At 36.4% G+C, this 26022-nt stretch overlaps 1 protein-coding gene across 13 annotated transcripts in view; it reads right to left on the bottom strand.

The window, feature by feature from the left end:
* The window catches only part of BCAS3 (BCAS3 microtubule associated cell migration factor), a 584337-nt gene that overhangs the window by 329791 nt on the left and 228524 nt on the right, over nt 1-26022 (bottom strand). For all 13 annotated transcript variants that reach the window (XR_014304944.1, XM_082707501.1, XM_082707499.1 and 10 more), the window contains exon 15: nt 21186-21450. Coding sequence is in view for 12 of the 13 variants with exons in the window: in XM_082707501.1 (XP_082563627.1) it covers nt 21186-21450 (265 nt within the window). In the remaining variant the exon portion in view is untranslated. The remainder of the gene's footprint in view (nt 1-21185; nt 21451-26022) is intronic.

The raw sequence follows: 26022 nt of genomic DNA, 5'->3' as shown, positions 1-26022 counted from the left end.
AGACCTTTCCCTCTCAGACCCCTACTGTACTGTCAAGCAACACCCAAGTTTGCAGGCATTTACTCTTAGTGTCTGTGTTTATGAAGGAGCCTCTAACACCCAGCCCATCTGCAAGAGTAGAGTTAGTTGGGTACATTTATGTACACAGAGGGGTATCATCTGTCTCATATTTTTATAGGACATGGCAAGCAATTTATAAAAATAGCTTTAATGAAAGAGTAAATGGCTTAACAAAACTCTCAAGGGTGACAAGGTTCAGGAAGGTGAATTGAGAGAGAGCTACTAACTCTGGTAATCTTCAGTAGGTTCATTTCAGCCAAGAGGTGGGAAAGTCAGATGAAAAGGGATAAGAAAAGGAAACGCTGATAGATGATCAAGGGAATGGATACAGAACACAGATTTAAGAATTTTGGGGGCCGAAATGAAGACTTTCTTTTAATGTCTGTATATATCAAAATGAGATGCTGTACCAAACAAAGGTTTCATCAACATTCATTTTTTCGATTGACATTTTTTGAACCTTATCAGTATGAGGCCCTGTTCTAGTCCTGAATGAGTAAGTCCAAGGGCCTCCTAAGGAGTTCATAACATAATAAGACAGAAAGTACATAAGCAAAAAAACTACGATGGGAAAAAACATGCTAAAAAGATAGTTGCAAAATGTCTCAGGAACAAAAAGAAAAGAGACCTTTTCATAATTGTTTTTTAAAGGGACAACTTAGAAGATAGCTATACAAAGTTTAAGCACAGAGGAAGAAACCTGCATCTTTACACTGTTAGTTTTCAAGTAGAAAATAAGGATAAGATGAAAGACGTGTGAACAATTACATCAGCAGTTAGTAAAATAAGGAAACAGGATTGGACAAGAAATGTTATTTGCTGACACATAATGATCCTCATGTAAAAAATACACAATAAAAGACACCAAATTTAAAAATGAAAGTTCATATGCAATAAATTACACTCAAAAATTATAATGACCCTAGGGGCACCTGAGTGGCCCAGTCAGTTAAGTATCTGCCTTTGGTGCAGGTGATGATCTCAAGGTCCTGGAATCAAGTCCCGCCTGCTCAGCAGGGAGCCTGTTCCCCACTTCCCTGCTCCCCTTGCTTATATGTAAGCTCCTTCTCTCTAATAAATAAATAAAATCCTTAATAAAAAAAAAAAAAACTATAGTGATCCTCTCCTCCCCTTTTCAAATGTTCAAAGTCTTTGGCTAACAATAGTTTTTCACAACAAGATGGGATCAGGAGGGAGACAAACCATAAGAGACTCTTAATGTCACAAAACAAACTGAGGGTTGCTGGGGTGTTGGGGGATAGGGACAGGGTGTCTGGGTTATGGACACTGGGGTGGGTATGTGCTATGGTGAGTGCCATGGCATGTGTAAGCCTGATGATTCACAGACCTGTAGCCTTGGGGCAAATAAGACATTATATGTTAATAAAAATTTATTATTTTTTTTTAATTTTTTTTAAAGATTTTATTTTATTTATTTGACAGAGAGAAATCACAAGTAGATGGAGAGGCAGGCAGAGAGAGAGGGAAGCAGGCTCCCTGCTGAGCAGAGAGCCCGATGCAGAACTCGATCCCAGGACCCTCAGTGGGTTAAGCCCAATGTGGGGCTCGATCCCAGGACCCTGAGATCATGACCTGAGCCGAAGGCAGCGGCTTAACCCACTGAGCCACCCAGGCGCCCTATGTTAATAAAAATTTAAAAAAAAAATTTTTTTTCACTATCCCTTGTGTTACTGATTTTCTTTGAAAAAGCAGCTAGAACTAACAAACCTCGAGATTTATCCTACAGGAAAACTGGAGACTCTCTTCCAGACTAGGGGCAGTGTCTTACTGATTGTTGACAGCGCAAAAGTTTACCAAATGAATGGAAGAAATATATTTTTTCCCATGTCCAGGAAGCACAGGAAAATAGAGCCCTATGCTCTATAGAAAAAAATAATTTTGGAGGGGACACAAAATACTTCAGAAGATAGCCAGATGCTGGAATCCATGGCTTTAGCTATTCTGCTTAGTCTCATGTTGACTAAGCAGAAGCCTAGATTTGATAACTTTTTGAACAGATCTTCAGACACTTTCTTACGGTTATATCAAGCCTAAATTTCCAAGCCAGGATTTTTCATTAGATCCAAAGTCTCTTAATATAATGAAGTTCAGCAGGAAGAGACTTGTAGTACCCCAAGTCTTAGATGAGGATTAAGTCTGTCCCTCTATTTTATCCTTCAGTCTCCCTTTGGACAGAGAGAGATAGTAGCACTTTTTCTTTGCTCCAGCTCTCATGCATATATAGGATAGTAACAGCAAAATTAAAAATGTCCAAGATCAATGAAGAGTCACTACATAAATGCTAAAGGTCATCTACACTAACCATTCTTTACTATACTTTTCTCTTAATTGTATAAGTACAATGGAAATAGCAGAGGTTGTTTAATCGGAGTTTTAGTACTGAGCTTCATAAAGCCTTAAAATACATATAATATTTCCACACACCATTACACTTTTGAATTCCAGCTGGGACAAGACCTGTAAGTGACAAATGCCATGAGAATGGATATTCTCACAGTATTTCTGGCACATCCAAACAGAGGAAGTCCCAAAAATCTCATGAGAAAATAAGCCTTTCTAAGACTCTCATCCTAGTTTTTTGGGCTTACTCTATACAGATAAACTTCTATAAGCCTTAGGCTTTTGGGTCTTTATCCAAATCCACAAGAGCTTTGATCCTTCAGAGGTTTACCAGTCCCCAAGACAGACAGAGTTCTCTTGGGAGAAAAAAATCCCAAGTTCCAACAAAATGGTTTCTCAATAAATTAAAGCAGGAATTCTATGTGGGAATAGAAAATCATTTAAAAATCAGAATTGATAAAACATCCCTTGATGCTTAAAGCTATGATATGTTCTTATTTTCAGTTGTTCATTTGTTTAATTATTATTGTTTTTATTGTTAGAATACAAAGCACTAAACCAGAACAGTTCACACTGGGGTTTAACCACTGACTTTCTGTGTTTACTTGAACACGTTTGCATTTTTGAAAAAGGAGTCATGAAAACAACCTCATGTGCTTTTTTTTTTCTTCTTCTACCTTTTGCTAGAAGAATAGTTGCAGGTACCTTATACTGAGGAACTCTCCATCCCCATACTAACACATGAATAAGTACCACTGTCTGTGCATCAAGTTGACTTTGTATAACCTGTTTACTAGAAGTTTTGCTAACTTCAAAATGCCATCTTATCATTTAGGCATTGTCTCCAAGTATGTTTTCCCAGACATTCTACACTATAAAAACACAGAGGAAAAATGGATTAAGTTGAGGATAAAAGTAAAGAGACAAAATAACAATGGGCTTTGTTGTGCACTAAAGGAACAGCTTGTCAGGTCAGCTTTGCAGAGAGGAATATTCCCAAACCAGTCATCATTAATGGACTCACTTCCACAGGAAAAAAAAAAAAAAGACAGAGTCTGAAAACTCCGGACAAAAGAAATCCCTGCAGACAAAGTAAAAACAAATTAAAAGACCCATTATAAAACACAGATGCTACAAGGAAAATAAACTTTGCAAGATTTACTGGGCTTTGACAAACGTGAACATTTGTGGAAAAGACATCAGCAACAACTCCCAGGTAATGCGGCTGCAAAGCTAGACTCCTTTCTGTTTTATCTTTACCCTCTCCGCAGAAGCTGCCAGGTTGGTATTCTTAGCTTCTGAATGCAGTGATGTGAGAACATGTGAATGTGGCAAAGGGCCAGCTTCAAGAAGTTTCTGAAGGCAGCAAGATCCTGAAAGTGTTGGCCATTTAGATTACGCTAAATATTAAAGTTAATATCAGTGTATCTGTGAGTGTATACATTTCTTCTTTAAAACAATCAAGGAAGAAAAGACATAAATGTAATATATGCCTCCTCCCCCACTTTAAAAATTTTCCCTGTCCTACCACACTGTGAACCAATGCAAATAAAAGCAGTTAAAATCACATTAGGCAATCAAGGGATCAGAGCTATGATCAGAAAGTACCTTAAAACAGTATCATATCAGTGACAAAGAGAAAACTTTTTTGTTTTTTTGAGAAAACTTTTTAGTATAGGTTTCTAGAAGCACAAACTATAGTCTGCTGCCAATGGCATTCAAAGGAGTCTTCTAGGAACAAAAGGTGTAAGAGACTAAGCGCTATAAAGGAATGAAGCATAGAACGTTTGGAGGATAAAAGAGCATTGTCTTGTGTTATCATGAGGGATGCAGGGATAAATACAAAATGGCAAAGATACAGCTGTGAAAAAGCAAAAGGACATGAGGCTGTGTAGACAGTACCCTACAGGAGAGCACTGTGATTAGGAGGCCTGCATTTTCTTCTTGTTAACCCTTTCATGGACACAGACCTTAGTCACTCCAGGTACTCTATTTTTCTGAAAGTTTACCATAAGAAACTTTCCTATAGGTTAGACTCCTACACTAGTATCAAATTCTCTTCTCATCACCTTTCCACACTCATCTATAAGATCCATGCTTGTTCTGGGACAGAAGCCTGCTTGTCAGTGTCCCTGAGGGGGGACTAATATTTTCAACTATTATATATTTTTTAAAGATTTTATTTATTTGACAGAGAAAGACACAGTGAGAGAGGGAACACAAGCAGGGGAGTGGCAGGCTTCCCGCTGAGCAGGGAGCCCAACGTGGGACTCAATCCCAGGACCCTGGGATCATGACCTGAGCCAAAGGCAGACACTTAACAACTGAGCCAACCAGGTGCCCCACAACTATTACATTTTGTAATTGGATTCATGAAGCCCACCACTGAAAGCCGATGTCCATGTAACAACCTGGAACCCCAAAAAGGCAATTCCATAGGAGGACCTCCATTCCTAAATATCCCATTATTACTGTTCATGTTCCAACAATTTCCCTGTTCTCAGACCTCAAATAGATGTTCTATCCCCTACATATCTTTCCAAGATAAAAACCAGGTAGTGAGTTCGTAGGGGGCACGTGTGTGTGTTTGTGTGCACGCGCATGCGTACGCTTTTTTGCTTTCTACAGACGACCAAAACTTTTGGTCTGCTTTTAATATCCTGCTGTGGAACTGACAGGGATAAAAATCCAAAATATACCCGTGAGTTAACTAAGTTAACTCTGTAGTTGAAAAGCTCCCGACTTCTTGACTCTGAGAAAAGAGCACAATGGTAGCTTGTTTTGAAACAATCACTGGAAATCTGGGCTCCGAAAAGTTAAAAACACTGCTGAGCTCTCACTTGCCATCTAATTTAACATTAAAGCTTTCTCAGCCAAACACTCGATAATTATTTAATCAGAAGCAAATAAAATGCTTTCAGAGTATATATAAAGTATCCGGTGCAAATGAGAATTTCCTAATGTGGATTGTTTTGGTTGGGAGGAGAGTGTCTATTTTTCTATTTTGTTCTTTCTCTCCCCCCACCCCTTTCCTAGATGAGAATGACAAGCTTCCCAGCTGCAGTTCCAGGACTTTCACCCTCCTTTTTGACCTTTTCTCAGGCGTATTCCAGCATAATCTGTAATCTACTCAAGTAGGAAAAGGAAACAGCAGCGCCCTGGTGAGAAACACTGCCTTCTGACCCACATACCAAACTGGGCGGAAGCAATGCTTGCTCCCAGAAGCCAACAAGAGTAGAACACACAATTAAAAGAAAATGAATAATATACACATAGTTTTTAAAAGACTGTTAACAACAACCAGTTTATGGTGACAAAGTTCAAGACAGAAAAGAGTTCAAGGACAATTCTCACTGAGCGTTAACCTGTGTCTCCCTGTAACTTTTCTGGGGGGAGCAACAGATGATGAAATAAAAACACTGCAAAGCTTTATGCATTTCAAGCAAAAACACCTGTCGCTCTTCAACTAAACAGTTCGTGGTGACACAGATATAGGTATTTTAGGGAAGGGTGGGAAGGTAAGAGAAATTTCTCACAAACTGACTCAGAAACAGAAACAAGAATGTAATCTTTTTGGGGGGGTGGGGGTGGGGATTGAGGTTTTTACTGACATCGTCATCATTTCTTCCCACCACATACAAGGTAGCGTGTAAGGAGATTTGTACTAGTGCTTATGACATGTCAGGAGAATTAAAACTTCATGTTCTGGAGAACTGAAATGCTACTAATTACTCAATAACTATTTATAAACTTATTTCTTGTATATTTACACAAATATATGTTTAGAAATAATTAAAAATCTGCAAGGTGGTTTTCCTTTTGTAGTCTCAATACATTTTCACCTGTTAATTATTATCGTAATGTACTCACGACTACTGTATATAAATCGGATTGTTTTTCTTTCCTTAAATCTAAAAGAAATTCAATTAAATGTAAAAAGTTGAAACACAAAAATTAAAAATCAAAAGGAACTAATTGTTGCTAAACTGCATATACAGCAAGGACAATCTAGGCTACTCTGAAAAGATACCACAGCATGCTTAGATCAAGGAGTCCTGGAATGTAAAAATAAGCCTGGAGAAGGAGAGATCAGGCGTTAAAAACTTCGTTTACAAGATGCAAGAATACAAGCAGGGGAAAATTAAGAAATATGTGTGAAAAGTTTTAGAGATAAAATAAGGTATATGGGACAGGCAATGAAATATATTGTAGGAAATTCTTTTGCCTACACTTCCTCTTCTGCAATTTAGTCTCAATCACACAGCAAACCCAGATTTATAAAATGAGTGAAAAAATTCTCCCCTGCAAGTGGGAAATTTATTAGTTTATTGTTCTTAGAGCACCCCAAGATTTGAGATGAAAATTTGTAAGAGCTGGTACTCTTAATATTTAATTAGTTTAAGCAAGTTTTGATTCATTTTAAACATTAAGATTGTTTGCTACACTTAAAACAATGAAAAACCAAACAAAACAGTAAATAGACTATATTTAACACTAGAGATGACAAAGCAAACTCTTTTATAAATAAGAAGGATAGAAGAAAAGGATCCTGGGTCTTTCACTTTACGATTCAAATTAGTCGTAAATCTGATATAATTAAGCGCCTCAAAACTTCCCACTCTTCTGAATTGAGCTCAAATAGCATTTTGAGACTAAGTGCTCAGAAGCGAAGACTTTTAACCCTGGTGAAAAATCTCCACAATCTAGCATCACTTAGACCAAATCTGGGGTTCCATGAACTCCCCAAAGTATAAAAAAATCCTCACTGAAATTCTTTTGAAAATACACTACACCCATATCCCCCATGCTTATCTCACAATGAATTCTGTATCATGTCAGCAGAGCAAACAGAAGGATGAACTTCACTAGCCAAAGGGGGGAAAAATACATAAACTTATCTGCATCATTCAACAAATAGAACTGTATTACTGAAACTGTTGAACAGACAGGATGTGGAAGAATTGGGGTTGGCTCTGAAATAAAAACAAACACTGTTAACAAGACAATATTAAATAAGTTGCATGATTTAAGGTGCACTTGTTTCAGACTTGGAGGATTCAAAATGACTTAATTCAACATTTGCAAAACTTGTCTTTTTCAAATACACACTGTATACTTCAGGAAAACTTAAATACAAAATCAAAGTATTTTCTGTTGACACCATAGTAGTAATATGTAAGCAACTTTCCTAATAATCAGAAAGATATAAAACTGGAATATCAATAGCAAAGATGCCCTTCTCTCTACATTGTTCTTGCCTCTTCCCCACCCCCACCACACAGAAGCTTTCCTTCTTTTTACCCATGACTGTTAAGGACATTTTCTGGCTCTATTTCAGCATCATGACTCAGGTCATGAGAAGTGTCAAAGATGCATTTCCTTCAGATGGGAAAGAGCAACAGATTTTAACAACCATACAAAGTTGGGAGTATAATACAAAAGGGCCAAGTCAGCACTTTTGAGAGCAGAGAAGATAAAACCTTTTATATTCACATATATTTTATTTCCAGCTTAAAAAATTTAAATATCTTTCTATCAAAATATGCTTACATGTCCTACTCAAGAAGAAAACAGGAAACCCATACCCAATTTAGCTGCCTAAATTATCAACAATTTCTGAAAGAACTGTTCACTCTCCCGAAAAAACCAAAGTACACTATATAAGCATTAATAAACTGTTCAAGTCCTTGTCTTCAAAATTTATTTTTCCAAAAGCAAAACCAGGAATTTACCTGTGTACATAAAAACTCCCTTGATAGAAAGTCCTTGAGAGTGAGAACCACAAAGAGGAGGGATACTATGACCATATCTGGGCACCATATCCTTCCCTGGAATTCTCTTGCCTTAGCAGAAACACTTTTTCTTAATCAGCTGGATCATTGCCAAAAACCATATTCATTTATCAGTACTGTCATTTTATATTTTCTCTCATCCACGATTTTATCAAACGTGGAAACGCTTCAATCCATTCCAAAATTAGACAAGTGAAATACTATTGAACATACTAAGCATTCCCTACTAAGGATGAAAATGGAATAGCCTGTCTTTTCTGAAGCTACCAACAACAATGCCCACATTAATTCCAGTCTATCCATTCTGAAATAGTTTCACTCCTGTGCCTCATTCTAGCTTCAATATTCTCACCTGCAAAAACATATCACCCAATGTTAATAACTCTTTCAATGAACCTTAAATCCCTTTCCTTTTCTCATCTTCCTCCAAATTCTAAGCATCATTTTATGCTAAGAACAGTTATACTAAGAACCATAAAAGTTTCTATTTCTCAGTATGTGTAACCCTGGGACAGCCCTGACCCCACTCTCCCTACTTGTAACTTATAAACTATGAGCTGGCAGTCAGGTTTTTTACTTCCTGCTCAGATTTTAAGTTCAAGAGCACTCATGGCTGCTACTCCCAACTCTGATAATTTCTAAATCTGTTTATTTGATTTGGTCAGTCATTCAGACACTGGTCATTATGTATCCTAAGAAATAATTTCTACTCTCTTCTTCCTCTCCATTTTTTTCTAAAACTAAATTTTGAAAAAAACGTTTCAGTGGACTCTGACCCAGAATTTCTTATTAATTGTCTTCCTCACTGGAAAAGTAAGGCAATGGTAACATCAAATTCTCTTGTTGTTATTCTCCTCACCAGACTGAAGTAGAACTTTTCAACTTCCTGAAAACTGACTTCCAACCTGATTGTCAGAAAGTCTCTTCCACCCCACGCCCACCCTAAACAGAGGATTCCTTTCTGGGAAAACAGACCACTAAGAGAAAAGATCTACAAATAATACTGACTAGGGGTTCCCTAATACAACTGCCAGTCTCACCTGAGGGATCAGTGGGAACTAGAAGCTGGTATGACCTACTCATGCTCAAACAACTTCCAATCAGCTCTTTGGTATGGATGTGATTAGCTGAATAAAAATAAAATAAATTAATAACATTTCAATAATAAAATAAAAATGAGAATGATCACCAAGGATTCCTAGATATCCAGGTCAATATTTTGGTTCAATCAGTCAGAGACTGGGCCGAGGCATCACTACTTTTTAAATCTACCTGGGGTAAATTATAATGTACAATCAGGGTTGAGGACCACTGGCCTAGTAAGAAAGATAATGATCACAACAAAAAAACTGAAGAAGGAACTCATATCAAATAGAGATAATGCAAGAAGCAAAAAAAAGTCTCCAAAATTGTATCTATATATCAAACAAATAAAGAATATTTCATCTATAAAAAAGATAAGGTTGTGATAAGAAAAAAAAATCATTCAGAGAAAAGGATATTTTAGAATATGTTGCAGAAATAAAAATACAACAAGATTAGAAGACAAAGTTGGGGTATTCTCATAAAGTAAAAGAAAAAGACAAACAGAAAAACAGAAAAGGAAGTAACAGGTTCAGTGTAGGAGATCCATCATCCACTAACATGATTTCCAGAAAGAGGCAAAAAAGAAAACAGCAAGGAAGAAACTATGAAGAATGGAAAGAAGCTGCCTCTGGGGAATGACACCTAAGAGTGGGGAGGGAGGGGGAGGCAAGAGAGTGCCATTTTTCTTTGTAAAATGTGGTCTCATTTGACTTTTATAATAAATTTATTACTTTGATAAAGAAATTACATTAAATAGGTACAGAAAAACAAGAACACTCCAATCAGTGTTAACAGAAAAGACCAGCAGAGATTAACTATAAACTCTAATATTGCCTCAATGGTAGAGTTAATCATTCTGGTCCCATAAAGAATGGAGATATCAAGTCCTTGAACAGTAATATACAGAGAATCGAAGAAAGGAATTTTTAGAACATACAGACACCACTTATTCAAATTATTAAAAAGTCTGCTTCCTCTCAACTACCTGAATTCATTCACAGAATCTAGGTATCTGGATGGGGTACTAAAAATGGATTTTAATTAATAGTAATATATTTCACAAGTATGATTCTCTACAAAGACTTTGAGAAATAAATCACAGAAAACATAATAAAAAGGAAGCCAGGTTATTATAAAATGTTATAAGACATCAACATCCATAGTACACCAGGTTCATGCCAGGGTTGCCATGATTACAATCATAGGAAAGTTTAGAAAAGATCGCCCTCTAGAGGCATGTCTCATTAACATTTTAAAGCAAAACTACAAAAATCTGGAGTTTGATTTGCCAACATAAAAAAGAGAGAGAATGCATTTCACCAGCAGTAAAAAAAGCAAAAGAACAAATGCCAGGTTAGTTTCGATTGCTAATTACTGTATGTGGCATTTAAGAGAAAATTTTCACAGGGAAACAATATGGCATATTCCAAATGAAGTAGACCAAAGGATAAAATATTCCAACAGAGTTCAATCAGTTTTTATGGCACTACATTTTTAACATTTATTTTAAAGGCAACATAAGAGTTTTTAAAGATACTCCACAGGTCATTTTATTTTCCTCAAAAACTATGCTATCTGAACCTCCCTCTCAATTTTGCTATGTACCTGTCTGCTCCATAAAATAGTCTATTAAAAAACTTTGATATCTTTATTTCAAAGATGGATTCTTCAGTTAGTGTTTCTGAAATGAAAGCATTTTATTTTCAGTAAGGTACTAATTATAACATCTCTCTTTTCCATCCATTTTCCTTAAAAAACTTATCTGTTCTGAGAAACAATAGGAAGTGACATGAAACTATTTAAAATGCGTACAATTTTGGTGTACAGTAAAGGTAAAGACTAGCATAATATTGTAATTTTGCAACATCATAAAAAGGATGATTATAAGAAAACAAATTCACTAGATCTAACAAATTCATTAGATCTAACAAGTACAGATTCATTAGATCTAACAAGTACAAATCAGAAACAAAAGTTCAATCTGAACTAAAACAATAAAGTACACATAACCAGGAAAAACCCAGGTAGTAAACTAAGATAGCCGAAAAGAAGATTTTATCCAGTTAAAGTGTTTATACTATATATATATATATATATATACACTCTGTGTGAGATGAGGCATGAAATTTAAAGCAGAACTACAGTGCACATGATTGATTTTTCTTGGCAAAAATTAAAACATACAAATGGAAACTTCAATCCACAAGTAAACAGTGATGTGGAAAGAAAAGTCATGAAACATCACATTATTATTGATTGTCTTAAGTAGGTGAAACTATATTAAGGCTGAAATGTGGTTGTTTTGTATTTACAACTGTAATGTGGTCTGTATCAAGAAAACTACTGATCAACAAAAGCAAGTAATTACAAAAATATCAAATAAAGGCTATAAACAATTTATGAGTGGTAAAAAGAATGCATCTTACAGATGCTAAAAAGAAAAGTGATGCTACCAGTTACTTAAAAGTACTTCACTAAAACCTGGAGGCTTCAAGTCCAAGAACTCAGAGGCCCCTCTAGAGGTGTCAATCTCATCAGCCAGCTCCATTTGGAAGAAGCAGAATCTGGAATTCAGAGGCCAAAAGCTGTGACTCAAAGAGGACTCCTCCCCTGAGGGAACAATGAGTTGATGGGAAAGGAGACACTTCCAGGAACTCTGGAGAATAGCAGAAGTGAATCAAAAACCCTTCTGTTAACTCGATGGAAACAGCAGGATAAAAAAAAAAAAAATTGGGGGGGCGCCTGGGTGGCTCAGTGGGTTAAGTCACTGCCTTCGGCTCGGGTCATGATCTCAGGGTCCTGGGATCGAGTCCCGCATCGGGCTCTCTGCTCAGCAGGGAGCCTGCTTCCTCCTCTCTCTCTCTGCCTGCCTCTCTGCCTACTTGTGATCTCTCCGTGTCAAATAAATAAATAAATCTTTAAAAAAAAAAAATTGGGGGTCTGGGGGAAAGTGAGCCCTATCACATAATGAATGCCATATTCCTGAACCTACATTGGAAAACTAATTTGTAAAGTAAAGAAATGCAAAGACTAAAAGAATAGGTGAATAAATCAATCAAATTATATTTCCTGATGTAGCATATTAAAATGAGCAAAAAAAGATGCAAGAGAAGGAATGCTACTGCTCATACTTTCAGGTTTGAGTTGGTATCTTCCTTCATTTCAGAAATAGTATCAGAAGTCAACTTATCAATTCTGAGTCCAATAGTGCTATAAAAAGTTTCTACATAATAAAGTCACCATTATATTTCATTCACTCATTATTCAGTAAATTATTAATTTATTCTGTTTTCTGGGTAAGAGGCACTACACAAGAACACGAAAAATGAGTCAGTCCTGTAAACCCCATCAATAATAAACAGTATCAAAGACAATAATCATAGCAGCTAATCTTTTACTAAGGATTTGTTATATACCAAACACTACTTAAAGTTGATGTGATCCAGACAGTAACTCTGTAAAGGTAGGTAATATTATTACCCTCATTTTATAGTTAGAAAATTAAGGCACAGGTATATTAAGTAACTTGTCTAAGATTACAGAGATAGGAAATCATGGGGAATAGAGTCTATCACAGGTAGTCTGACTTCAGGTCCTCCAACTGCCTACTCAAGCCAGTTACAACTTAGTAATGGAGATCATCAAAAAAAGAAGAAAAAAGGTAGGAAGTCGTAAGCAACAAGTACAGATAAAGGTACAGAGAAGGGGCGCCTGGGTGGCTCAGTGGGTTAAGCCGCTGCCTTCGGCTCAGGTCATGATCTCAGGGTCCTGGGATTGAGTCCCGCATCGGGCTCTCTGTTCAGCAGGGAGCCTGCTTCCTCCTCTCTCTCTCTGCCTACTTGTAATCTCTCTCTGTCAAATAAATAAATAAAATCTTTAAAAAAAAAAAAAAGAGTACAGAGAAGGAGTAAATACATAAAGTTACACACTTAATATGAAGAGGCAAAAAGTACATCATAAACTGAGCTGAGCTTAAAAGATGCATTCATCATTTACCTGAAGAAATAGGCAGAAAGCAGTTCAGGGGTAGGAACAAGGTGTTAGAATTGGAAAGCAAAGTCAAGTCATTAAATTTGCATGGGGCATAAATAATAGTGGAAGAAATGGTTTCTTCATTCATCAAAAATTTTCGGACTGGTAGAAGAAATGCTGTTCTCCTAGAGGACAATTTTCTGACCCTTTTTTTTTAAAGCTCCCAATACCTACCACCATCCTCAATGCCTGATTCCATTAAGAAACAAAAGCAGTCTTCTCTTTCCCTTCCAACTTTTCCCCATTTTCTTGCTCCCTTTTATTTCATTTTTTTCTTGAAAGACTTATCAAGTACTGGTTTCCTAATTTCTCTCTTCCTGTCCTACCAAAATCCACTGCTATCGGCCCCCAAACTCTACCAAACTGTTCTTATCACAGTCACATGTCCTCTACGATACTAAATTTGATGGTATACTTTTTCTCACTCCTTATCTTAATTGACCTATCAGTAGAATTTAACATATGGTTCCCTCCCTTTTCTCAGAAAAAAAAATGTTTCTCATTTGGCCTCCAGGATTTCTCATGTACGGTTTTCCTTCTATGTCACTAGCTACTTACTGGTGGAGGGCGCAGGGCTCAGTCAAAGACAAGAATATGTAAGAATATATGTGGTTCTTGAGCTTGGGCGAGTTTCACCTGGGAGCTGGTGGGGGTGGGAGGGTGAAGGAAGAAAGGATGTTAAGTAATTTATCAAGAGGAGAGCCCCAGAGCTGGTTTTCAGAAGAGCGCTGTCATTTGATGGCCAGATAAAGGTCTAAAGGGAGCTTACAAAGTACCCACTCTGGCGGGTGGAAAGCCTACTGAATTCCCGGCAGGTCTACAGGGTCGTTTCTGCAGGTGGGGAGAGTCAAGTGAAATGAATCAGGTCTGCTGGTCGAGTTTCCTCATTTTGTCACATTAAAGTGGGAAGTTATTTTAATAAAAATCGTCAAAATCGCGCACAAAAAAAAATCTTCATCTTTTTTTCATACTCACTCAACTCACTAAATGATCTCATCCAGCTTTTGGGTTTATTTATGCCTTCTAAAAATTTATCCTCAGCCTAGTCCTTTCCACCAAACTCCAGGCTTGTAGGACCAAGTATCCACTTAATATCACTACATCAAAGACACATCTTAAACTAAACATGTCCAGAACTTCTGCTCCTATCCCTATCCCCAAACCTGCTTTAACACTGTGTTCCTCATTTCATCTGAAGGCAACTTCATCCTTCCAGCTGCTCAGGCCAGAAGACTTACTAGCCATCCTGACTCCTCTCCTTTCATACCGGACATAACATATATCAGAAATCCTGTTGACCCTACCATCAAAATGTATCAAGAATAAAATTACTACTCGCAATCTCCATTATAAACGATTCAGTCTAAGCCTTGTCTTCTCTCACCTGGATTTTTGCAATACTCTCCTAACCAGTCTCACTAGGCTTCTACCCTCGTCAAGCTAAGACTGAATTCTCAATACAGATCTCCATTCCGATTCTGCTAGAATACAGTATTACCACATCACTCTTATTCTCAAAGCTCTCCATGGCTTCTCCATCTCACTCTGAATAAAAGTCAGAGACTGACATTATCTAACCACATTTCCTCTGTGACCTCATCTTCTCGTATACACCTTGCACAATGTCCTCTTTCCTGTTCCTTGAACAATCCAGGCACAGTGCAGGGATTCTACACTGGCTATTCCTTCTACCTCGGACTTGTTCCCAATATCTGCATGACTTCTTCCCATACTTCCACCAGGTCATTGTTCAAAAGTCATTATCTCAGTAAAGTCTGTAGGAAGCTTTCTAATTTCGAACTGCGATCCTCTCCAGGCATTCTCTATTCTCCCTTCCATTCTTTAATTTTCTCTATAGCACGTAAAACTACCTCCCAACTCATCATCCACCCATCCATCCTGTTCATTGTTCATATCACTCCACCAGAAAGTCGGCTTCATGGGAACAGGGATGCTTTCCTCTTTTGCTCACTGCTATACTCCTAGGGCTCAGGAAGAGCACCTGCACATAGTAAACATTAATTAGTAGTTGTTGAATAAATGAATGTTATTTCACAGATGTTAAAATAAAAAGCACTGTCAGCATGAATAAAAAGATCTTCATTCTGGCAAGTAATGATTTAAATCTAAATTGTTTTTATTAGAACATCTAAAGATGTTTGAAAACTTTGGCTCAAAGCCTTAGAGTCTACATTTTACCAATAGGCAAAGTGTCAAGATACAAAATACAAACCAGGAAAAGACCCTATCTTCATGGAGGTCAACCCAACAGGAGATACAGGCATGTCAATGAACAAGTAACATATTATGGTATGTTCAAAGTATGTTCTAAGTATGTACAGATGTTGTGTCATCTGTATCAAAGCTGATACAGATGACACAACATCGGGAGATCTTCAAGAGAGGCTTAAGAGGTGAAGTAATATTTTTAGCTAGATCAAAATGAAACGGGGTTTCAGTAGGCAATAAAAGGGGGAGTAATAATTACTTCAAGTAAAGAAAAGTATATAAATAGGAAAGAGGCCAAGAAATGAATATATGTGGCATATTCAGGGAAGGGTACAAAAAACAAGGTATGGTGAGACAAGAAGTTAGAAATAAGGTTGGGTCTTCTCTAATGTTCTAAAAGAATGATGAGACACAGAAAGAAAGATTTTAAGCAGAAAAGTGTAAGATCATATTTATGATTAACAAGGGAAATGCTTGTGATAGTCATAAAAGGATGAAGTCTATTGAAACAGATGAAGTAAGAAATGATGATCTTTATTTAGGCCTTAGGAAGAAAATTAACTTTGGTCACATATTCCAGTTTTACATATTCCTAAATAGATAGGACCAAATGATCAGAGAAATAATTTCTTCTGTAAAAACTGGCCAAATTTTATCAAAAATCTAACATACAATGTAATTCAAATTATATAAAGACTGCTTGGGATCATAACATGCCAAATGTATGACAGTTGCAACTCCATCCTAACAGGTGTGAAAGTATTTGCTCTCATGTTGCTTTGGTCCAAAAGAGTAAAGCTGAATCAGTAAGAGTATCATTTTTGTGTCAAGGACTACTTGGACAGTCTGGGAAGGCCTGTGGACTCTTTTTCAGAATAATACTTATAAATGCATGGAATAAAATAAATAGAACTACAAAAAAACAATTACATATATATATGTATATATAAGCATTGTCATCAATATATGCTAAAAATTAAGTTCTGCTATAGTATTATATGTAATAAATATTCAAATCAGTAATATTATTATATAACATAACTACAAAGCAATGTTAAACATAATATTTCAGAATATCTTCAGTAATTGAAAACATTTCAAGATACATTTTTTAATGCAATATGATACGAAATGCATTTTTATTGGTGACAATGTCACAAGTACAACTAATACTACTATCATGTGTTGTCTATAGTCAAAATAAAAAGAAATGCTTAATTTTTGTTAGAGGATAGTAAACACAACAAAAGAATTTCTCTCTATGCACATTTATGGATCTTAAGAATCCTCTTAAGAGACTAAAGTCTAGGCAACAAGATAGGAAATGAAGGAGATATTTAGAGAGAATATATTTCAAATAAATAAACATCCTCTGTTAAGTAAAAAAAATTTAAAGAGGCAAACAGATAAAATAACTCTACCTAAACTGGATTGACTCCAGAAAGTAAAAAGGAAATATCCCTATATCAACTGTTATTTAACAGTTTCCTTTACTTTGCTAAAAAGAGCACAGACAAACAACGGTAATACCGCCAAAGCATGATTCATTTTCAAGATGAATCCCTCCCTGTTCAAGGTTTACATTGTTTTTTGACCAGCATCAGACTGTTTATCCACACAACTGTAAATACATCATTTTTAGAACTAACCAACAACAATGCCCATTTTGTTTTGACAGTAAGACACAAAAAGAACATGCAGAAAAATGACCATCACTTGAAGGTCTACGCTTTAAAAATAAGAAATACTATACAGAATAATGGGGTGACATTCCAACATAATAAAATTTTAACACGTCACCAGGAGGAAAATGCCTCCTGAAATTCCTTCTTTCAAAGGGAATGTTAAATGCAACACTACTGCAAAACAGTATAATCTCTTCTCTGAGATGCCTTCTGTTAGCTTCATGCAAAAAAAGGAAGAGAGCTGTGAAAGCAATCAAGCTGAGGGAAAAATCATATATTTTCACTCAGGAATCGAGTATTGTTCTTCTACTATGTGTTCTTTCATAAATGACAAATCTTTAATTGATTGGCATCTCACACCCTTCTACAAAAATACACTGAAAGTTATTTGTTCGCGGTCATTTAATTTCGGCCTTTTCCCTTGGACTAGAAGATACACGAGAGCAGAGATTACCTCAAATTTTTGTCTACGAATAACCAAAGCCTAGCACAAAACCTGGTATGTCGTAAGCTTAACAGGGAAGGAAGAACAGGAAGAAAAAAGAAGCTCAAAAGACTTTCTGAATACATATAAATGTAAGGACGAAAAATCCTTCCTAATTTTTTTACTATTATATCTGTTCTCTAGTCAACCTAGTTGCCGCACATGCATTCTGAATCTTTCTCCATCAAGTGTTTGGTGAAATTTAATTGAAGAAATAAACTCAGCACAAAGAGAAAGGTCCTCAAAGAACCTATATTATGAGCTAATTATATGACAAAATAGTTATACCTAAAAGTTTAATTATTTCTGAAGTAAAATTTCTTGCAAATGGCTGAAAATACAAATTTTCCACAGCGTACTAAGCTTTTTTTTTTTTTTTTAATTCCAATGCTTTTTAAAATGACTGTTTTCACCTAGGAATGATTCTAAAAGATTTTCAACTTTGAAGATCATGGGTCACTAGTTAAATTAAATAAACATAAATAACAACTGTTTTTATAAAAATAATGGGGCCAAAGCATAAAGCATCATCTAAGAAGAAAATAGAAGTCTTGAATTTTTTTTGAGTTAACAGAATTTCTCCCCAGAATCCATTTACCTACATACGCTTTCAGTTTATCTTAAAACTTCCTACAAAAAATACATATCTCGGATTGATTAGGTATTACAAAAAGATGTATGTTTCAACAGAAGCTAGAACAAATAAGGATGGGTATATAGCCAAAAGAACTACAGAAGTACTCAAAGAAATGCTCACACATGCAAGTTCATAACAGCACTACTCAAAACAGTAAAAAGGTGGAAACAACCCAAATATCCTTCACTGGAAGAAATGATAAAATATCGGTATATACATACTGTAGAATATTACTGGGGCATAAAAAGGAATGAAGTACTGATAAATAATACAATGTGGCTGTACCTCAAAAACATACCACGTCATATGAGCCAGCAATGAAAGATCACATATTGTATGATAGCAGTTATATGAAATATTCAGAATAGGTAAATACATAGAAATGGAAAGCAGATTGGTGGTTGCTAGGAGCCTGGTAGAGAGGAACAGAGGAACTGGTGCAGTCAGTTAAGCCTCCAACTCTTGGTCTTGGCTCAAGGTCGTAATCTCAAGGTCATAAAATCAACCCCGAGCTAAGTTCTGCACTCAATGCAGAGTCTGCTTAAGAGTTTCTCTCCATGCCTCTGCACCATGTGCATGCGCTCTCTCTCAAGTAAGTAAATAAATCTTTATTAAAAAGAAAAAAAAAAAAAACGTTCTTCTTGGGTGAGGAAAACATTTTGCAACTAGTTAGAAGTGCTGGTTCATCACTGTGAATGCACTAAATGCCATGAAATTGTTAAAATTTAAATAGATAACTTTTGGGAGAAGTCCCCTCTGCCTCTTGGACACAAATGCTTATTTCCTTCCCCAGATTATGGAAGCTCTCAGCTATGATCTGCTCAAATACATCTTCCAGACCTCTCTCTATCTTTACCTCTTCAGGGATCCCAATAATTCTCATATTGGAACATTTCATTGAGTCACTAACCACCTTACACCAGTTAGAATGACAAGACAAGAAACAACAAATGTTGGAGAGGTTGTGGAGAAAGGGGAACCCTATTACACTATTGGTGGGAATGCGAGTTGGTACAGGCACTTTGGAAAACAATGTTGAGGTTCCTCAAAAAGTTAAAAATAGAGCTACCCTATGACCCAGAAATTGCTCTCTGGGTATTTACCCCCAAAATACAGATGTGGTTTAAAGAAGGGGCACAGGCACCCCAATGTTCATAGCAGCAATATCCACAAGAGCCAAACTGTGGAGGAGCTGAGATGCCTTTCAACAGACAAATGGATAAAGGAGATGTGGTCCATATATACAACAGAATATTACTCAGCCAACTGAGTAATAACACCCAACATTTGCATCAGCATGGATGGAACTGGAGGAGATTATGCTAAGTGAAATAAGTCAAACAGAGAAAGACAATTATCATATGGTTTCACTTATTTATGGAACATAAGGAATAGTATGGAGGACAATAGGAGAAGAAAGGGAAAAATGAAGGGGGGGAAAATCAGAGGAAGCAACAAACCATGAGAGACTATGAACTCCAGGAAACAAACTGAGGGTTTTAGAGGGGAGGGGAGTTGAGTGATGGGTGAGTCTGGTGATGGGTATTAAGGAGGGCACATATTGCATGGAGCACTAGGTGTTACACACAAACAATGAATCATGGAACACTACATCAAAGACTAATGATGTACATAATAAAAATTTTTTAATAAAAATAAAACAAGTTAACAACTTAAAATAGTTACTTTTACATTATGTAAAGTTAAGATCAACTGAATAAATGAAAATTGATTTCTGTAATAACCATAATCTCTCTAGCTAAAATTCCCTATTCTTTTTTTTTTTAAAGATTTTATTTATTTATTTGACAGAGAGAGATTACATGTAGGCAGAGAGGCAGGCAGAGAGAGAGAGGAGGAAGCAGGCTCCCCACTGAGCAGAGAGCCTGATGCGGGACTCGATCCCAGGACCCTGAGATCATGACCTGAGCCGAAGGCAGTGGCTTAATCCACTGAGCCACCCAGGCGCCCCAAAATTCCCTATTCTTAAAAACCTAAATTGGTCATCTGTCAAGGAGAACCTGCAATGCTCTAGAAAAAATGTCATTTAATGTAAACAAATAACGTTCTGTCATTCCAGTGGAAATAAAATGGTACAACCATTCCAATATTACCTACCAAGGTCAAGATCCACATACACACCCAGCATTTTCATTAAAAAATGAATACACATTTGCATGAAGGAACATGTACAAAAATTTTCATTGCATCACTATATATAATAAACCAAACCACAAACCTGCCAAATACATAGTAAAAAGGATAGATAAATAAATAAATAGAAGCATATTTGCACAATAGAAGATGTAAGAGCAATGGAAATACATAAAGTAAACCCACACAGAATAACATGAATTAATCTCACAAACGTAATCCCATGGTGATATATTTTTAAAATAAAATGCAAATGCTGGTCTAAAACACATGATTAGCAGCTATTCCTCCAACAATGAACATTTCTTAATGAGCTAAAGTACCGACTCTGGTTAAAGACAAAGTTTTCTGAAAAAATCTATAGGTATGTGATTCAATCTATAAATTTATAAAAATAATCTAAACTTCCTATTCCACACATGACACAAAGTATGCCTTAGATATTAAAAAAGTTAGCATGGCAGAGATCATCATTCCTATATTGGCTTCAATTTATTAAATTACTTAATAAATTTAAGAATGTCCCCAATGAGCCTAAGATCTTCTATTTGCATGAACAGATGAGGGGGGGGAAATGTTTTAATTATTTTATCCCAGATCTCAAAGCATAAAGATAACAAGAGAAGAATGGTAGGATTCAGTGGGGAGAGAAAAAATTGGTTTACCGTGCAGAGGTGATCCAGAAGGGCTACTTGATAGACCTGGAACAGGGCTACAGCGACCTCCTTGCTTAGACGTCAGTTCTTGTTCAATTTCTTCCAGCCCAGCACTTTTCTGGAAACGGCTCATACGATTCACAACTCGTGGTGACATATGTGTTCGAACACAAGGCTGGCCACCATAAGGGTTGATGGGGAAAACGTGGGAAGTCCCCCGGAGAGTACTGACCACGACCCAGCGACAGTCATGGCTGAAGCAGATGTCTTGTACCTAGAAATGGATAGGGAAAAACACAAACAGGACTGAAACTATTTGGATTAATATGTTAATGGAATTTAAATTTTTTTTTAAAGGAGGGAGGAAAGAAAACGATTTGGATTTATCTAGTATCACACATACCACCAGATCTAAATAGAAACATCTAACTTGTTACCAAATTTACCTCATATTAAGTTTTAAATTAAAATTTGTATTCTACAGGTGAGTTACCTGGTGAATATTGATCAAAACTCCCTATCAGGAATTCTGTCTCTTGCAGCACAGAGTGCCAAGTCAAAAATCAGAACCTAGGCAGTTTCACCCTATATATCTACAAATATATATATGAGTCAGGTTTATTTCTCTAAATTTATTTGCCTTCTAATAAGCATAAAATAGTAAAAATAAAAATAAACATTATACAGTGTAGGTGCAGTTATTAATCCAATCCTTCACTGAAGGATTGGATTAATATTCATTAATATTCATTAGGTTCCATGCTAAGCGCTAGAAATAAAAAGGTGAATAAGAAAAAATCTTTGGGAAAAGCTAGAGGAAGGAGCCAGACATAGTCTCATGATCTGAAGGAACAACTCTGCACACATCTGCTTGTTCTTTACTGTGCATAAGATTTTTATTTAAAAAAAATAAAAGATGAAGAAGAAGAAGAAAGAAAGAAAGAATCTTTGGGCTCACAGCCTAACAGGAGAAAAAAACAAGTAAGAAATTTGTGAGAATGTAATGTAAACAAAGTGAAGTATTTGCCTTATGAATCAGGAACAGTGGTAAGAAAAAGGAAGAAATATATGAAGTTTCTGTGAAAGGTAAAAAGGAGATGGTGAAGGTGGAGGTGTAGGAAGGGCCTCGATTCTGGAAATAAGTTTTGACATAGGAAATACAGAGAAGGAGAGAAGGCAGTCCAATTTAGATATATCGAGACATTCTACATTAGATATAAATGCATAGATAGAAGATGGAAATGATGTTCAGCATATCCAAAAAAAAATAATAATAATTTAAAAATCAGACTTGGCAAAAGCCAGAGCAAGAGGTATTTGGATTTTATTTAGGAAATAGTGGAGTCAAGGGACACCTGGGTATCTCAGTTGTTAAGCATCTGCCTTCGACTCAGGTCATGATCCCAGGGTCCTGGTATCCAGCCCCACATCAGGCTCCCTACTTGGTGGGAAGCCCGCTTTCTCCCTCTCCCACTCCCCCTGCTTGTGTTCCCTCTCGCTGTCTGTCAAATAAATAAAATCTTTTAAAAAGGCGGCGGGGGCACCTGGGTGGCTCAGTGGATTAAAGCCTCTGCTTTCAGCTCGGGTCATGATCCCAGGGTCCTGGGATTGAGCCTCGCATTGGGGTCTCTGCTTAGCAGGGAGACTGCTTACCCCCACCCCCCCCCCACCCTGGCCTGCCTCTCTGCCTACTTGTGATCTCTGTCTGTCAAATAAATAAATACAATCAGAAAGAAAGAAAGAAAGAAAGAAAGAAAGAAAGAAAGAAAGAAAGAAAGAAAGAAAGAAAGAAAGAAAGAAAGAAAGGAAGGGGTCAAGATTTCAAATTTGGAAGGATGATTCTGAGAGAGAAATGTAGGGGAGTAGATTTGCAGTAGGAATAAAGGTAAGCTGAAGGAAAATTATGTAAAAGTTCCTTCAATAGTCAAGGATACAGGACTCTTAAGAAAAGTGGAATGCAGAAGAGAAAATGTATCAAAACACCCTAATCTCACACACACACACACATACACACACCCCTCATATATCTCTAGTGGCTGACAAACTTTGGCAGACCATCCAGTCTCTATTTTCTGCTATAACTACTCAACTCTGTCCTTCTAGTGTGGAAGTAGCTACAGAAAATATGTAAATGAATGAGTGCAACTATGTTCAAAAGAAAACTTTATTTACAAGTGGCTGGACATAGACTTGATTTAGGGGAATTTAGTTACTAATTTGTATGACTCTTACCAGGTGTTGAATATAGAAGTTCCATTACTTTCAGATTAGCAAACTCAATGTACTACTTTCATCTTGGTATCACTCTAAAGATGACAAGTTGAACAAAAATGTGCCCATTTACTTTTATCCTTAAAAAAGAAAGTCAAGTAGAGGCAGATGGGTGGTGCAGTCAGTTGAGCGTCCCTCTCTTGGGGTCATGGGGTCATGGGATCAAGCCCCACGTGGGGCTCCATGCTGGCTTGGGATTTTCACTGCCTCTCTCGCCCCACCCTGTGCACATGCACACTCTCTCTCTCTCATCAATAAATGTTTTTTAAAAAAGAAAATGTATATATGTATATACACATATATATTAATATGTGGCATATTAGCTATCCTTATAATATGAGCTAAGTAAAACTCCTCTGGCAGTCAGAGAAGCCCATACTTTCCAGTATATTAGTACTTCAAATAAGCCTAAATTCAGATGAAAATCCTGAAATTCTGCTACTCCAGAAACAGTCCACCAACAAAAGCTGTAAGTACACATCATAGTATAAGTCTCTAAAAGAGCCCAGAACCATTGAAATAAAAAAGAAATCGTAGTCTTATAGATAAAGACAAGATATTTCATTGTTAGACTATTGCTAGATAAAAACTATCACTACATGGACAAACCCCAAATTCAACCATATGCCTGCCCATTTCAATCACTGTGATATATGCCCTAATGACACATTAAGGTTATAATTAAAGAATCGACTGAAACCTGACAAATTTATCCCCCAGGGATTCTAGAATTGTGAATAAAAAGCCAGTTCACAAGTGGTTTACCTCTGTAATTTGCCTACAATAACTTCCAGCTAAGCTGACTTATGAAAAAGCGAGAGAAAGTGTAAGGAGCAGGCCAAAAAAAAAAAAAAAAAGTATAAATAGCAGAAGCAAAAGAAAAGAAAAACAGTTCTATACAAGTTTAATATCATACTATCAAATGCATTAACATGAACCAGAATCAAATATATAAAGAAAAAAAAAAACCACCTGTAGACTTACTGAGTAATTTATGTCCCGTCCACAGTGCAACTAAATCACGTTATCTAAAACCTTGTCCAAAACACTTATAATCAAGACTGCTTCCTGGTCTGTCAGTGAAAAGAAGTTTCCTTCTTTCATTTTAAAAATACTTGTGATACGAAGTGGCGCTAACAATCCATATCAGGGCAGGAAGACAGAATTCCACCTCAGCGCTAACTTAGAAAACTGCTCTCAGAGAACTGATTCTGCTCTATGACCCTGAGGACATACCAGGATACTTAAACGAACAGAGAAGATATTCGTTGTCAAGAGACAAAGAGAGTTTAATCCTTTAAATAACATAGAGGATAACAAGTCGCCTACACACAAAATGTGAAATGATGTAACTGTTGGTGTTATCAAACAAGTTGGGGGGTTTTTCACTACACTATTAAAGACAAGAAAGACTATAAATAAATAAATAAATAAATAAATAAATAAATAAATAAAGACAGGGAAGACTATATATAATGGCAAACTAGTAATAAAATGATGACACCATCTGCATGATTTTTGGACCTCAGTTCTGGAATGATACTTCTAGTAAAGAATTTTTCTCATCACGAAGCAGGGAAGCTACATGGGAGGTGTCTCTCTGATTTAGTGATACAGTACCGTATATCATGGCAAATAACATTTACCAAGTACAGATCAGGCAATTCTTAGAAGTTTAAACTAAACCAGTACAGATACTAAAAGGTACCTGTACTGGTACCAAAACGTACTATCCAAATACCCCCCCCCTCAAATTTAGGAAGCAAGCATATTTAGACAATTGTGATTTTTAATAACTATTTACTATTCTGAAACTCAGGAATTGACTCAATCAAGCAGATGTGGACAGCAAAAGATAGATCGTATGGCTCCAACTTAGCATTTCACACTGGTATGAAGCTGGAGCAGAGAATGAATGTGAACATAGGACAAGCCCAGGTTTCTTCCAGAAAAGGGGTCAGCAAACTTTTTCAGTAAGAGGCCAGAGAGTAAAATTTTAGGCTTTGCAAGCAAGAAAGCAAAACTAAGGATACTATGTAGGTACTTAGAATAACAAGAAAGAAAACAAATTTTGACAAAATTTTCACTGAATTTTTTGTAATGTAAGTCTACTAATAAGAAGAATGGAATCTTTTTTTTTTTTATAGAAGATAACAGTTTGTTTATTCGGGGTTCAAAGCTAGTATTATTATCATCAAATAGATCCCAAGGCTTTATATATTTATAAAAACCATTCTTGGCTCATGCGATGTACAAAAACAGACAAGGGGCCACATATGGCCAAAGAACCACAGTTTGTGACCCATTTTATACCACCACCACAGTAGTAAATGTAAATTTGTCAAGTCATCATAAAACTTCAAAGCAGGAAGGACCTCAGAAATCTAAAGTCAAAGTCAAAAACACAGTAAGACCCTCAGGTCAATATTATTCTTATGGTTTGCAAGATACTCCACAGTAAAGACAGGAAAAACTATAAAGAAAGCCTTCCCCGTAAGAAGAATCCATGCAAGATATTAGTTAGGAACATGAAACCAATGAGATTATAGTTCTTTTCTAAATCCAACAGCAAGCA

The sequence above is a fragment of the Mustela nivalis genome, assembly GCF_964662115.1.
Source record: "Mustela nivalis genome assembly, chromosome: 17".
NCBI lineage: Eukaryota > Metazoa > Chordata > Mammalia > Carnivora > Mustelidae > Mustela > Mustela nivalis.
Note: the sequence above shows the minus strand (reverse complement) of the source record. Positions and strands in the feature narration are given on the sequence as shown.